This window comes from Monopterus albus, unplaced genomic scaffold, assembly GCF_001952655.1.
Source record: "Monopterus albus unplaced genomic scaffold, M_albus_1.0 scaffold47.1, whole genome shotgun sequence".
Taxonomy (NCBI): Eukaryota; Metazoa; Chordata; class Actinopteri; order Synbranchiformes; family Synbranchidae; genus Monopterus; species Monopterus albus.
Genome location: NW_018127927.1, coordinates 912,564 through 924,731, shown reverse-complemented (window position 1 = coordinate 924,731; position 12,168 = coordinate 912,564). Strand labels below are relative to the sequence as shown.

Genomic DNA, 12,168 nt, shown 5'->3' with positions numbered 1-12,168 from the left:
TCAGTTCTCAGACTTGAGTAGTGTTAATTACAGTAGATGTGGATTAACAACACATTACAATTTAGATCACCAGATAGATTTTTGATTTATCAATATTGAGAATGTCTATCACATTTGTCATTTCTATTTCAGCTGTGGACCTACAGTTACTCAGCAAAAACAAATGCCAGCACAGGCCGTGGAGTTCTGCAGAAAAAGCAGCGGTGTGGCGACAACTGGGGCAGTGCATCACTATGCAAAGAGTTCCTGGTAAAGAGGTCTGCCTCAAAGCACTTGAACCAGAACCAGTACTGGGCAGTCGCAACTGGAAAGATTTAAAGAATAATGTCCACAACTCCATCATGTCTCAAAAAAGGAAATTGTTGTTCATTTTTAATTTATGTTGTGCAAATAAAGCCAGTTGTGTCTAATTTCGTGTGCTAAATTGTTGATCAAGCTTCTATCAATGGAGTGGGTGAATTAAAATAGGTAAATCAAGATTAGAGGACTTTGACAAACATTGCTTTCAGTGTTACTGGTGTTACGCAAACTTAGCAAGTGACCTAAAGTTTAGATGTCTGCAAAACTACCCAGTTTTAAATGCAGAGATGCATACCATTTTATAATACATTTTTAATAGATGTAAATACAATCAAATTTAAATACACTTTACATTGCCAAAATCAAAAACCACATGCTTCCATCTCTGTAATGCTGTGGTTTGGGTTAACCAGGAAAGTAAGATGGGACAGTTATGAAAGATCTGCTAAAATCTGGTGATATAACATGCACTGTTTTGGTGCCTTGTGACAGAAAGTAGAATTCACCAAATCTGCTTGGCAACAGGCTCCGGTCCTCGCATGTGTAGAAGAAAAAGATTTTTTTTTATTTTGAATTTTCTGAATTCTGAAGACACATTTTGATTCTCTATTGTCACCTCATGATAGATTTGTGTTTTGCACCATTGTAGCTATAGTAGAACTGGTGGCCCTCACAAAGAAGTCACAGAACGTGGGGCATATATATATATGTGTGTGTGTGTGTGTGTGTGTGTGTGTGTGTGTGTGTGTGTGTGTGTGTGTGTCTTAGTACTCCCCTGCTAAGCTCATTTTTGGTGAGTCTTATTAGGAATAGAATGTGTTTGTTGCGGATTTCCAACACAGTAACCAACCATGATCTCCAGATACTGCTTGTGATTCCCACTGCAGTCCATTTTACCACATTTCTCAGATGCATCTGAAGCAATTGTTCAGAAATGTAGAAAAATATGGCACCCAAAAGCAAAAGAACTGAAAACAAAAGAGAGGCTCCTGTCTTAATACTCAAGAAGAGACTTTGCGGGTTTTTGTGTGTCAGCTGTAGCGGCTGTGTCCTCCACTGTTGGCTGGCATCTCAAACTGGAGTGCTATTGGCTGGAGATAATTTGATCAGCAGATATCCGGGATCCCATTCATTACAAGAGATGGAGCACCACAGTAGCTTGCCACAGATGAGCCTTTTAGATAAGATGGGCTTCTTTCCCTCTGGCTCTGCTATTCCTTCCTTTATCTTTTTATTTGTCTTCTCTTTCCTCCTCCCCACTGTCTACTACTGTTTTAAAGGTTGAATGAAAAAACAGTAGAATTGCTAGTTGGTTAACACTTGAATAACAATATCCATTTGTTAGTAGTCATATTTTGGACTCTCACAGTTCCATGCAGTTCACCCCATTTAATTAATGTAGAAACAAATATATTTTGCATGAAACTTTCTGTAAAGCAACAGATTTAGCCACTTAGTATTAAACCATTAATATTTGCTTGTATGCACTGCATGTAATACAATTGGTATGTCTCTACTGTCTGGTTGTTTTAATGGTAAACAGCAGGATTTTCATACATGCTAACAGTGTGTGTTTGACAAACAGCAGATGTTATTCATATTATTGATGGTTAGGGACACACACTTTTCATTTCTCATTTCCTGTAGAACTGTGTGTAGCAGTATTTATGCTGCTGTTTTCCAAAGTAAAAGTCCCTTTCATTTTTCTTATAAGCTTTAAACCCAGTCCAAAACATTAAGAGCTACATTAGAAAATGCCTTTCACTAACAGAAAGGTGAAGGAGCAAGCCCATGTACATAAAGACTTCAATTTAGACAGCAACTATGACTCCCATGGTGCATTTTGGTGAAAAAGAGTAAATCACTAAAGCTTCTATGGTGGGTGAAAACTCAAGATAACAATGTTGAGGAAAATTGAACACAATCAACTTATTACATACATGGAGCACTGAAAAGAGCTTTTAGGATCATGTACTGTAGCTGGTTCCTGTTCTTATCATGTCATAAAGCAGTTGGTCTCTCAGTAAGAAAGTCATTTTTGGATTTTCCCATTTAGGGGTCGCCACAGCGAATCGTTACACTGACGACTCGCATGTTGACATGTGTTTTATGCCAGATGCCCTTCTGATGCAACCCTGACTTGAACCTGGGCTGCAGCGGCAAGAGCGCTGCGCCTTAACCACTAGCCTACCAGGGACGGCTACAAAGCAGTTGGTCTCTCAGTGTTTTCTTTAAAAACTTGCTTTTTCATCTCTTACATCTTTAATGAGCATCTCCTCAGCCAACCAAGAGTATAGCACACAGGCGCACACACACAAAAATCTACACACATCGTAATGACATTTGTTCAATTGCTGTCTTTGCTAATGGAGGAATAAGGGACTTGAACAGTTCCTCTAAACCTCACCCTGGACTTCTGAAGTTTCTTTCTGAAAGCAAGACTCAGCATGCTCTTCAATCATGCACATCTTTTCTTTAATCTAATTTACCTTCAGTCTCTCCATGCCGATAACTGGCTTCTATCTCTCCTTCAATCAATCACATGCTTTGAGATGTGTAAATGAAAGCTTAGGTAACAAGCATGACCAGAGAGGTAATCAAGAAAACCACCGAGACACAGGAGAGAGGAGCACTAATGTGGTGAAAGCATTTCCTTGGCTACAGCTGCCTTCATGAAAGCAGTCAGAACACACACACACACGTAGACACACTGCTCTGTGTGTGGCTGCATAACATTTGGCCCTTCTTGGGAACAGACACTTGGTAACAACAGTCTGCCAGTCTCCGTGAAACACACACAAGGTGTCAGTGGTCGGGGTCAAAGGCTGACCTCTGTTCATTCAGGCGTGACTCTGGGCTTTAGTCACATATACTCATTGTTTCACTCTGAGTTTGTATCATGTACAAAAAGATAGCTTTAGATACTTTTTCTCAGGCTAAGAATAAATTAATGTACATTACTATAGGCCATGTAGCTGAATTTTGATGCTGCATTATTATAAAAATGTAAACACCTTTTACAGATTCAGTATTGTGATCTGCAATTTTGCTGATAGCTTACTTATTCTTCTTGAGTGTGTCACAGAACTTAATGGCATCATGAATAATGTATAGTATAGTATAGTATACTGTGTCAACACAAACACACACAAACACAAGTGGGTCCATTATAACTGCACACCACAGCCCTACGATCGTGTCCACCCTCTGGTTTGCCCTGCATGGCTGACTGACCTTCAGTCCCAGCAATCACACCGATAGGTGGATTGGATTCTCTGTGAGAGGACAGGACAGTGTAATGGCTGTGTAATTGTGACAACAATGCACAATGTGTCCTCATAGCAGAAAAAAATGAGTATAATGAGAGGGGACAATATGACTTTCAGAGATACTGGGAACTACAAATCTGCTTGTTTGTGAGTGACTGAGTTCATAAGGTGGGTCACATTGTCCTCTCAACCCATAATAAAACATCAGTGTTTGTTTGTACTTTAGTTTCCTCTTAGTGCAGTTTAATTTGACATGAATACAAATCTGGATATGGTATATACCTCTGCCACCATCAAATGCAAACTTTAGTGCACTGACATGTGAAGAAAGATGCAGTTTCTGCAGTTCATACCTCACCTGTCCAGGCTGGCCTGCTGAGCAATTCGTCAGGAGGAGGTGAGGAACTCATCATCATCCCCCTGGGATGTAACGTCAGAGAAGTAAACTGGGTGGGTGGGAGATTGCCAGGTGCAAACAGCAGGGATCAAACACATCTGCCTGGCTGCATGTTTAGCCCTCAGCCTCCAGCCTGAATCCTATAGATATTCCAAGTCTAGGTTTAGTTTCAATCAGCCAAAAATGTGCTACAGTTGGTTTGTATTTTTATGGTTGAGTACAGATTCCTACTAGTTGCTGATGATGCTGGCAACTCAGCTGACTTTTGTGAACAACTAATAAATGTTATCACTAGAAAACAGTGAGGCAAACAGAAACACATAGTGCTGCTATCTTTTCTGTTTCGATAATTGCACACAGGCTGCACAGTGAAGTATTACATTTTTATTGCAGCCTACATAGACACTAAAGAATACACTCAATGGTATACATTTTAAATTTTAAGTTTTGACATAATGTATCAAGGATTGCAGGCAATCATGTGAACACACAGTGTGGTGAGGGCCACTTGGTTGTCAGTTCATCTGTGGGAGAATGAATAGGCAGAAGACAAATCCAGGTGCAAAAAGGACTGCTCATTCTTTAAAAACAAGGTGTAGCCCTTGTTATTACAGCTTTAAATCAGTACTTATCTCTTCACTGTGTACAAACATTCCCTCATCCGAAAAGCATCTCAAGCTCTGGAAGAACCCCTTCTGTTTGAGGACAGTAATGGCAAACCAAAAAAATACACACACACACACACACACACACACACACACACACACACACCACATATACTATGCACAATGATTACCCACTCACAAAAACATTGTGCTGGGCTCCCTTGAGTCACATTATCATGATAACTAGGGCGTTCGTCAGACAGCACAAAGACTGGTTAACATCTTCAGTAGCAACTCTATTAACAGCTTTATCACTTAGCAACAGCAGAAAAACCCAGATACACACATTCACTGTCCTTTTGAATATAATGGTACTGTGTCTAATTTGAAGAATGACAGCATTTTAATGACCTACAACATGGGTGAGGACTTGAGAACCCTCTGTCAGGAAGAAAGGCTCTGAAAAGTCAAAATAAACTAGAGAAATGTGTGATAAGCTGAAAGATCGTCCTGAAAATGCCTGAAATCAATTGCTGAAACAGCTGAAGGATGAGAAGAAATGGCTGATGTTCTTTGTTGAAATAGCTGAGAAGAAATGGCTGAAGTTCGTTGTTGAATAATCTGAAGGATGAGATGCAATAAATACAAGTAGGAATGTCCTTGAAGAGCTGAACATTTTGATACCTGAATGGCTTTTCTAGCTGAAAGTATGCTGAACTTATTAAGGATGTGAAAATAGTCCAATTGGACCCAACAAAGTAGGTGAAACAAGTAGGTGTGAGCGTGTGTGTGAGAGAGAGAGGAGAAGGGGGAGAGGGAGAAGGGGGAGAGGGAGAAGGGGAAAGAGACAGAGAGAGGGAGAGAAAGGAGTTATGAAGTGCCATGTCTCAATTGCGCTGCATTTTATGGACCACCAGATTGCACTCCAGGACTGTGTGATTGACTCGGCACTTTGAGCTCCCATTGACTTGTATTGTAAACAATAAAGCTGAATACATTAAAAAGTATAAACGTTATAAAAGAGTTGAATACAAGCAGGAATGGAATGTCCTTGAAAAGCTTAACAGGTAGATACCAGAATGGCCTGTATAGCTGAAAGTATACTGGACTTATAAAGTGCCAAAAATGGGTGGAAGATCCCAGAATAATAAACTAGAAAATGCATATGGATGCCGAGTGCTGAAAAATCACCCTGAAAATGCTGAACATTTTATTACCTGAATGCTTTTGCTAGCTGAAAATATTTTGAAGTTGGCATTTCCCCATGTATTTGAATGGGGTAAACATTTTCAAAATAAAGCTAAATATTTCAAGAGTATGAAGTTTAAAAAAATTCTGAATAGAAACATGAATGTCCTTGAAGTGCTGAAGATTTTGATACCTGAAATAGCTGAAAGTGTGCTGAATAGATAACGGTTGAAATAGTGTTTTTAGCTGAAAGTATGCTGAAGTTAAGATGTGAAAAATTTTCCCATTCATTTGAATGGGGCAAAATTAGTTGAAAAATGCTAAAAATATGAAAAGTATAAATGTTAAAACAACAAAAATACAAGCACACATGTCCTTAAAGAGTTGAACATTTTGATACCTCAATGGCTTTTGTAGCTGAAAGTATGCTGAAGGAACCTTGCTGAAACAGCTGAAAGATGAGAAGAAATGGCTGAAGTTCTTTGTTGAAATAGTTGAGAAGAAATGGCTGAAGTTCATTGTTGAATAATCTGAAGGATGAGATGCAATAAAGTAGGAATGGCCTTGAAGAGCTGAACATTTTGATACCTGAATGGCATTTCTAGCTGAAGGTATGCTGAACTTAAGATGTGAAAATAGTCCAATAGGACTGTTAGAAATTCACCCAATTCTTTTGTTGGAAGCACGAGAAGTGAAGACAGGAGAGGACTGTTTAAAATCAACAGAAAGTTTACTGAAACTCTGATCACAGGTAGGTCTTACAGCGCTGGATTCAGAGAGACAGAGCTCCCGCAGGAAAACCGGCTTCAGAATCCTGAATTAAGATTTTACAACACATTTATCTTCTTAGGCTGCTCCGCCCTGGACAGGGGTGCAGCCTTCAATAGTTCGTGATCCTATTGGTCATTTGGTGTGAGTAGGTCAACCCCTGCCTGTGCTTGGTTGCTGATATGTGATCTAGACCAGGTGTGTGTCTGTGTGCGTGTGTGTGTGTGTGTCTCCGGCGCCCTGATCTTGATCTCAAGGTGAACTGATCAATGAGTGGCCTGAGTTGCAAATTTTCAAAATAAAGATAAATATTTCAAAGGTATGAAGTTTACAAAAGTTCTGAAGAGAGGTATGAATGTCCTTCAAAGGCTGAACATTTTAATAGCTGAAATAGCTGAAAGTATACTGAGTTAAGAATCTCCCCATTCATTTGAATGGAGCAAAAACTTTCAAAATAAAGCTTAATATTTCAAAAGCATGAAGTTTACAAAAGTTCTGAAGAGAGGTATGAATGTCCTTCAAAGGCTGAACATTTTAATAGCTGAAATAGCTGAAAGTATACTGAGTTAAGAATCTCCCCATTCATTTGAATGGAGCAAAAACTTTCAAAATAAAGCTTAATATTTCAAAAGCATGAAGTTTACAAAAGTTCTGAAGAGAGGTATGAATGTCCTTCAAAGGCTGAACATTTTAATAGCTGAAATAGCTGAAAGTATACTGAGTTAAGAATCTCCCCATTCATTTGAATGGAGCAAAAACTTTCAAAATAAAGCTTAATATTTCAAAAGCATGAAGTTTACAAAAGTTCTGAAGAGAGGTATGAATGTCCTTCAAAGGCTGAACATTTTAATAGCTGAAATAGCTGAAAGTATACTGAGTTAAGAATCTCCCCATTCATTTGAATGGAGCAAAAACTTTCAAAATAAAGCTTAATATTTCAAAAGCATGAAGTTTACAAAAGTTCTGAAGAGAGGTATGAATGTCCTTCAAAGGCTGAACATTTTAATAGCTGAAATAGCTGAAAGTATACTGAGTTAAGAATCTCCCCATTCATTTGAATGGAGCAAAAACTTTCAAAATAAAGCTTAATATTTCAAAAGCATGAAGTTTACAAAAGTTCTGAAGAGAGGTATGAATGTCCTTCAAAGGCTGAACATTTTAATAGCTGAAATAGCTGAAAGTATGCTGAAGTTGAATTTCCGCATTCATTTGAATGGGCAAAATTTTGCTGAAAAACACAATAGTTTTAAAAGTATGTAAGTTTAGGAAAATTCTGAATATATCCGTGCATTCATGAAAAAGCTGAACAATTTGATACCTGAATGGTTTGTCTAGCTGAAGGTATGCTGAAGTAGTTAAGCGGCAAAAAACGTACGGAAGAAAAATAATAAATAATTGGATATTTTGAAATGCGGAATCAGCATCCATACAATAAAGACCAGGAAAACAAGGTATGGATGCTGACTCCGCATTTCAAAATACACCTCAATGTTTCAAATTTTTGAAATTTAGAAAAAATCTGAAGAGAAGCATGACTGTCCTTGAATAGCTGAACATTTTCATACCCGACCGTATGCTCAAGTAGAATTTTCCCATTCATTTGAATGGGGCACGATTTTCAAAATAAAGCTAAATATTTCAAAAGTATGAAGTTTAGAAAAATTATGAATAGAATCATGAATGTCCTTGAAGAGCTGAACATTCTGATAGTTGAAATAGCTGAAAGTATGCTGAAGCTGTAGCTTTTCACTTTTCATTAATGAACAGATTAATAATCAATATAGACTGATAAGGTATAACATTATGACCACCTGTGTTATGGTGAGCACTCACTTAAGCGAGTGAGCAAACAGGCTGGACCCAGACGGCAGGTGTGATACTGATCACAAACTTTATTGCACTGAGAAAACAAGTTATGCAGATAACAGTCAATATGCTGGAAATGTCCACCAGAGGAGGCAGAGCTCAAGGGGTCCACAGATGGGGAGCTGGAGGTGGCAATGCAGGGCAGATGGAGGAAACGAAGATAAGCTGAGACAGGTGAGTATAGCCGGCGAACTCAGGTGGGGTAGAGCAGAGATGGCTTGGCTCGAGGAAGATGAAGAGGAGAGATGACTGGCAGCAGGTCACTCGGGCAGAGGCAGAACGAAGAGACAGAGGTGCAGATCGCTGGAGTAATGACGGGAAACCAAAGGGTATAGGCAGAAGACTGAGGAGGAGTGAACAGTCTTACTTTTTAGTAGTGTGATACTCAAAGTGTTGCTGAGTGAGCGTAGCTTCTTGTATGATGAGGCCAAATGATGAGAAGGGATTCATCAACATACTGGCGATGAGGGATTGTGCGCCAGTGTCTTAAGTACTGGCGTCAGTGATAGGTAACCTGCCTCGGCTGTGTGGTAACTCGGAAGCCGCTGATGAGATGATGCACCTCAACTGCACACACTGCTGGAGCCAGGGCTTGTAACAGAAGCAGAAGAGAAGAAAGAGAGAAGGGAGAGAGGCAGGTGCCGTTGAGCAAACCTGACAACCTGTACATCTGTATTCACTTCAATGCAACACTTCTGCCTTAACATTTGTTTATGAAACTCAAAATGTTTCAGTTTTTGGTGAGAATCTCATAAATGTATAAATTCTATTATATGTTCATTATTGAGGTCATAGTTAAAGGTGTTGTACTGGACTACATTGTATTCAGAGGTGTCTGTATATTTTTGTCCTGCCCATTCACATACACGAGAAGGTCCGAATATTACGATCACCTCTGAATATAATTAAGTTCAGTACAACAGCACCTTTAACATTTTGAGCTTCATAAACACAGATGTTAAGGCCGAAGTGCATACAATTGTACAGCTGTACCTAATAAATCAAATCAAATTTTATTTGTATAGCGCCAAATCACAACAAAAGTCATCTCAGGACACTTTACAGAGTAAGGTCTAGACCTTACTGTTATCAATATTATTACATAGGGAAAACCCAACAAATCCCCCTTGAGCAAGCACTTGGTGACAGTGGGGGAAACCTTTAACGGAAGAAACCTCCGACAGGCCAGTGAGTGTACATATTCATGTTATGCAATCTTATTTTATTGTCAGCAGGAGTACTACTATACTTACGAAGTAAAGCACAGGGCAGGATCAACATTCTGAGAGAAAACAATATTTTAATATCTGCTGTACATGTGTAAATATGTAATGTGTCACTGCAGTTACCGTACAACTAGCCAGTATTCAAAAACAAAACAGGAAAATAAGCTAAATATATAGCTGGCAAAATTCTGCTCCCTCTCAGTACCAGTTTGGCTGTAAATGTTTTTTCTTGTAACTGTCAATTAGCAAGAGATATTATAAGAACACAAGAGTAGTTATGACACTAAGAAACAGACATTTGGAGTAGCAGCTGTTAATCATGGCCTGCACGCACATTACCTCGTTACTTTATGCAGGAGTGTGGCTTGTGCTGTAGTTAGCAGCAATGATGTTATGGGATAGAGCAATAAGTTAGCGGTTTCATCTCCCATTTACCACTTATGCTGCCATGTGAATTACTCTGTAAAGTCACATTTAGTGCTGCATTATGCTTATCCATTAAACCTTCAGTTAACATGCTACCAATAGCTTAGCGGTCGACATTAACAACCTTGCTAATGAGCTCACCACAAGTAATTCCGTCTTTGCCATGTCAGAAGAGTTAAATTTTCATTCTTTGCCTTGAGTTACATATAAGCAAGAAGCCGGTTGTATGTCTTTAAAACCACCTAAGTTGAATTTTTATCGTTATAAAAATTAAGTGCACTCACCCAAAAACACCGCAGACCGAAGAAGGACAGACAACTCACGGTAATACGGTTCAGCTGTGTAATGGCTGCATTCAGGGATACTCGGAAATCCCAACATCATGGTTGCATTCAGTGGCACTCGAAAATACCAGCTTCGGGAGTTGCAAAATTTATATTCAGTGACGTCTATACCTGAAATGCATTACTTCAGACAATCCACTTATCTATCATACTATTACTCCGTTGTGCATACTGAAAATAAATAATGCACATAATAATGCTCCCTTCGTGAAACACTTCAGCACTTAGTTCTAAAGTGTGTTTCAGTGAAACTACAGCTGATGTTGCTGTCATTCTCTGAACTTTGTGGATTGGACCACTCCTGTGTTTCAGATTGTGTACTCTTTCTATGTACACTAGATCAGTGTTTCTCAACTGGTGCCACCCTGGGACCCACTTTCCAACCCACTTGTCAAGTCGCGACCCACCAGTACAGGATTTCAAATAAATTAATTAAATTATAAAGCTTTAAAAAAAAAAACAGTCAGTACAGCCTTTGTGTCAGATTTTTCTGTCTGCATTGAGGAAATGTTACTCAAAAATAAACACTACAACTGTTGCATAACACAACATAAATACAACAGTCGAATAACACAACAGGGTGCTGTATATGTATAAAACTGAATGCAGAACTGCAAACACAACATGATAATACTTTATAGTCTCTTTTCACTTAACATGTAAGCAAGATTTTATTTTACAGTGAACTAATGAGATAGCTGTAGGTATCCTTTAGTTTTGACAAGAGTTTCAATGTCTGGGCTGATAGTAGACAGAGCTACTCTCAGATCATGTTCAGTGTCCAACCTGTTCCTTTGCTTTGACTTGAGCTGTACCAAAGTGGAGAAGCCACTTGAACACAGATAGGTTGTTGTAAACAGTAGGATTGCTTTGACTGCCAATGTAGCAAGGGAGGGATACTCAGGCATCACATATTTGCACTAGAAATGGGGGAGCCTTATCTCATCAAATTTCTATATTCAGCGTCTGGTCACATGACAGCTCAACCAGCTGATTCTCCTTGCTGCTTGTCAACACAACGCTTTTCATGTCAATTCCAAAGGGATCTCTTATCCAGTGACTATTGTGTTCCTCTGGAAAGCAGTCCTCAAAGCAAGCGTATAGACTGGTCAGATGTGCAGTGATAGTTATTTTCAAGGCATTTTTGGCCGCTGTATGCAGCAGGAGAGCTCAAAAACATTTTTTTTTTTCACCATGTGTCTCGCTGCACTAGATTGTCAGCTGCACCCGATGCTCTGCAATGACTGTTCCTTCCAACTGTTTCATTGTCCATTTTGTGTCCAAGCTTAGTGACATGCGCAGTTATTCTGTGAATATCGTCCTTCAACTATTTCAACAAAGAACTTCCGCCATTTCTTCTCAACCTTCAACTTTTTCAACAAAGAACTCCAGCCATTTCTTTTCATCATTGACCTGTTTCAGCAATTGATTTCAGACATTTTCAGGGCGATCCTCATAATGTTTCATTTCAATAACCACACTGTAGTAGTCCTCAAGGTGTAAGACTACTCTCTCTCTCTCTCACACACACACAGACACACAAACACACACACACCCCTACTTGTTTGTTCTACTGCGAGGGGACTGCTCTCTCTCTCTAACACACACCCCTACTTGTTTTTCCTACTACGAGGGGACTGCTCACACACACACACACACACACACTCCTACTTGTTTTTTCTACTATGTGGAGATGACTCTCTCTCTCTCTCACACACACACAGATACACACCCCTATTTGTTTTTCCTACTAGGTGGGGACTGCCCCCCCCCCCACCC

General features: G+C 39.3%; 1 protein-coding gene across 2 annotated transcripts in view; it reads right to left on the bottom strand.

The window, feature by feature from the left end:
* lhfpl7 (LHFPL tetraspan subfamily member 7) overlaps nucleotides 1-12,168 on the bottom strand; it is a 153,365-nt gene that overhangs the window by 27,183 nt on the left and 114,014 nt on the right. The window contains exon 3 of one of the 2 annotated variants that reach the window (XM_020600550.1): nucleotides 8,409-8,984. The exons of the other annotated variant lie outside the window; for it this stretch is intronic. Within the exon in view, the coding sequence (XP_020456206.1) occupies nucleotides 8,893-8,984 (92 nt within the window). The 3' untranslated portion in view covers nucleotides 8,409-8,892. Of the gene's footprint in view, nucleotides 1-8,408; nucleotides 8,985-12,168 lie in introns of those variants that run through there. 2 annotated transcript variants of the gene reach the window in all.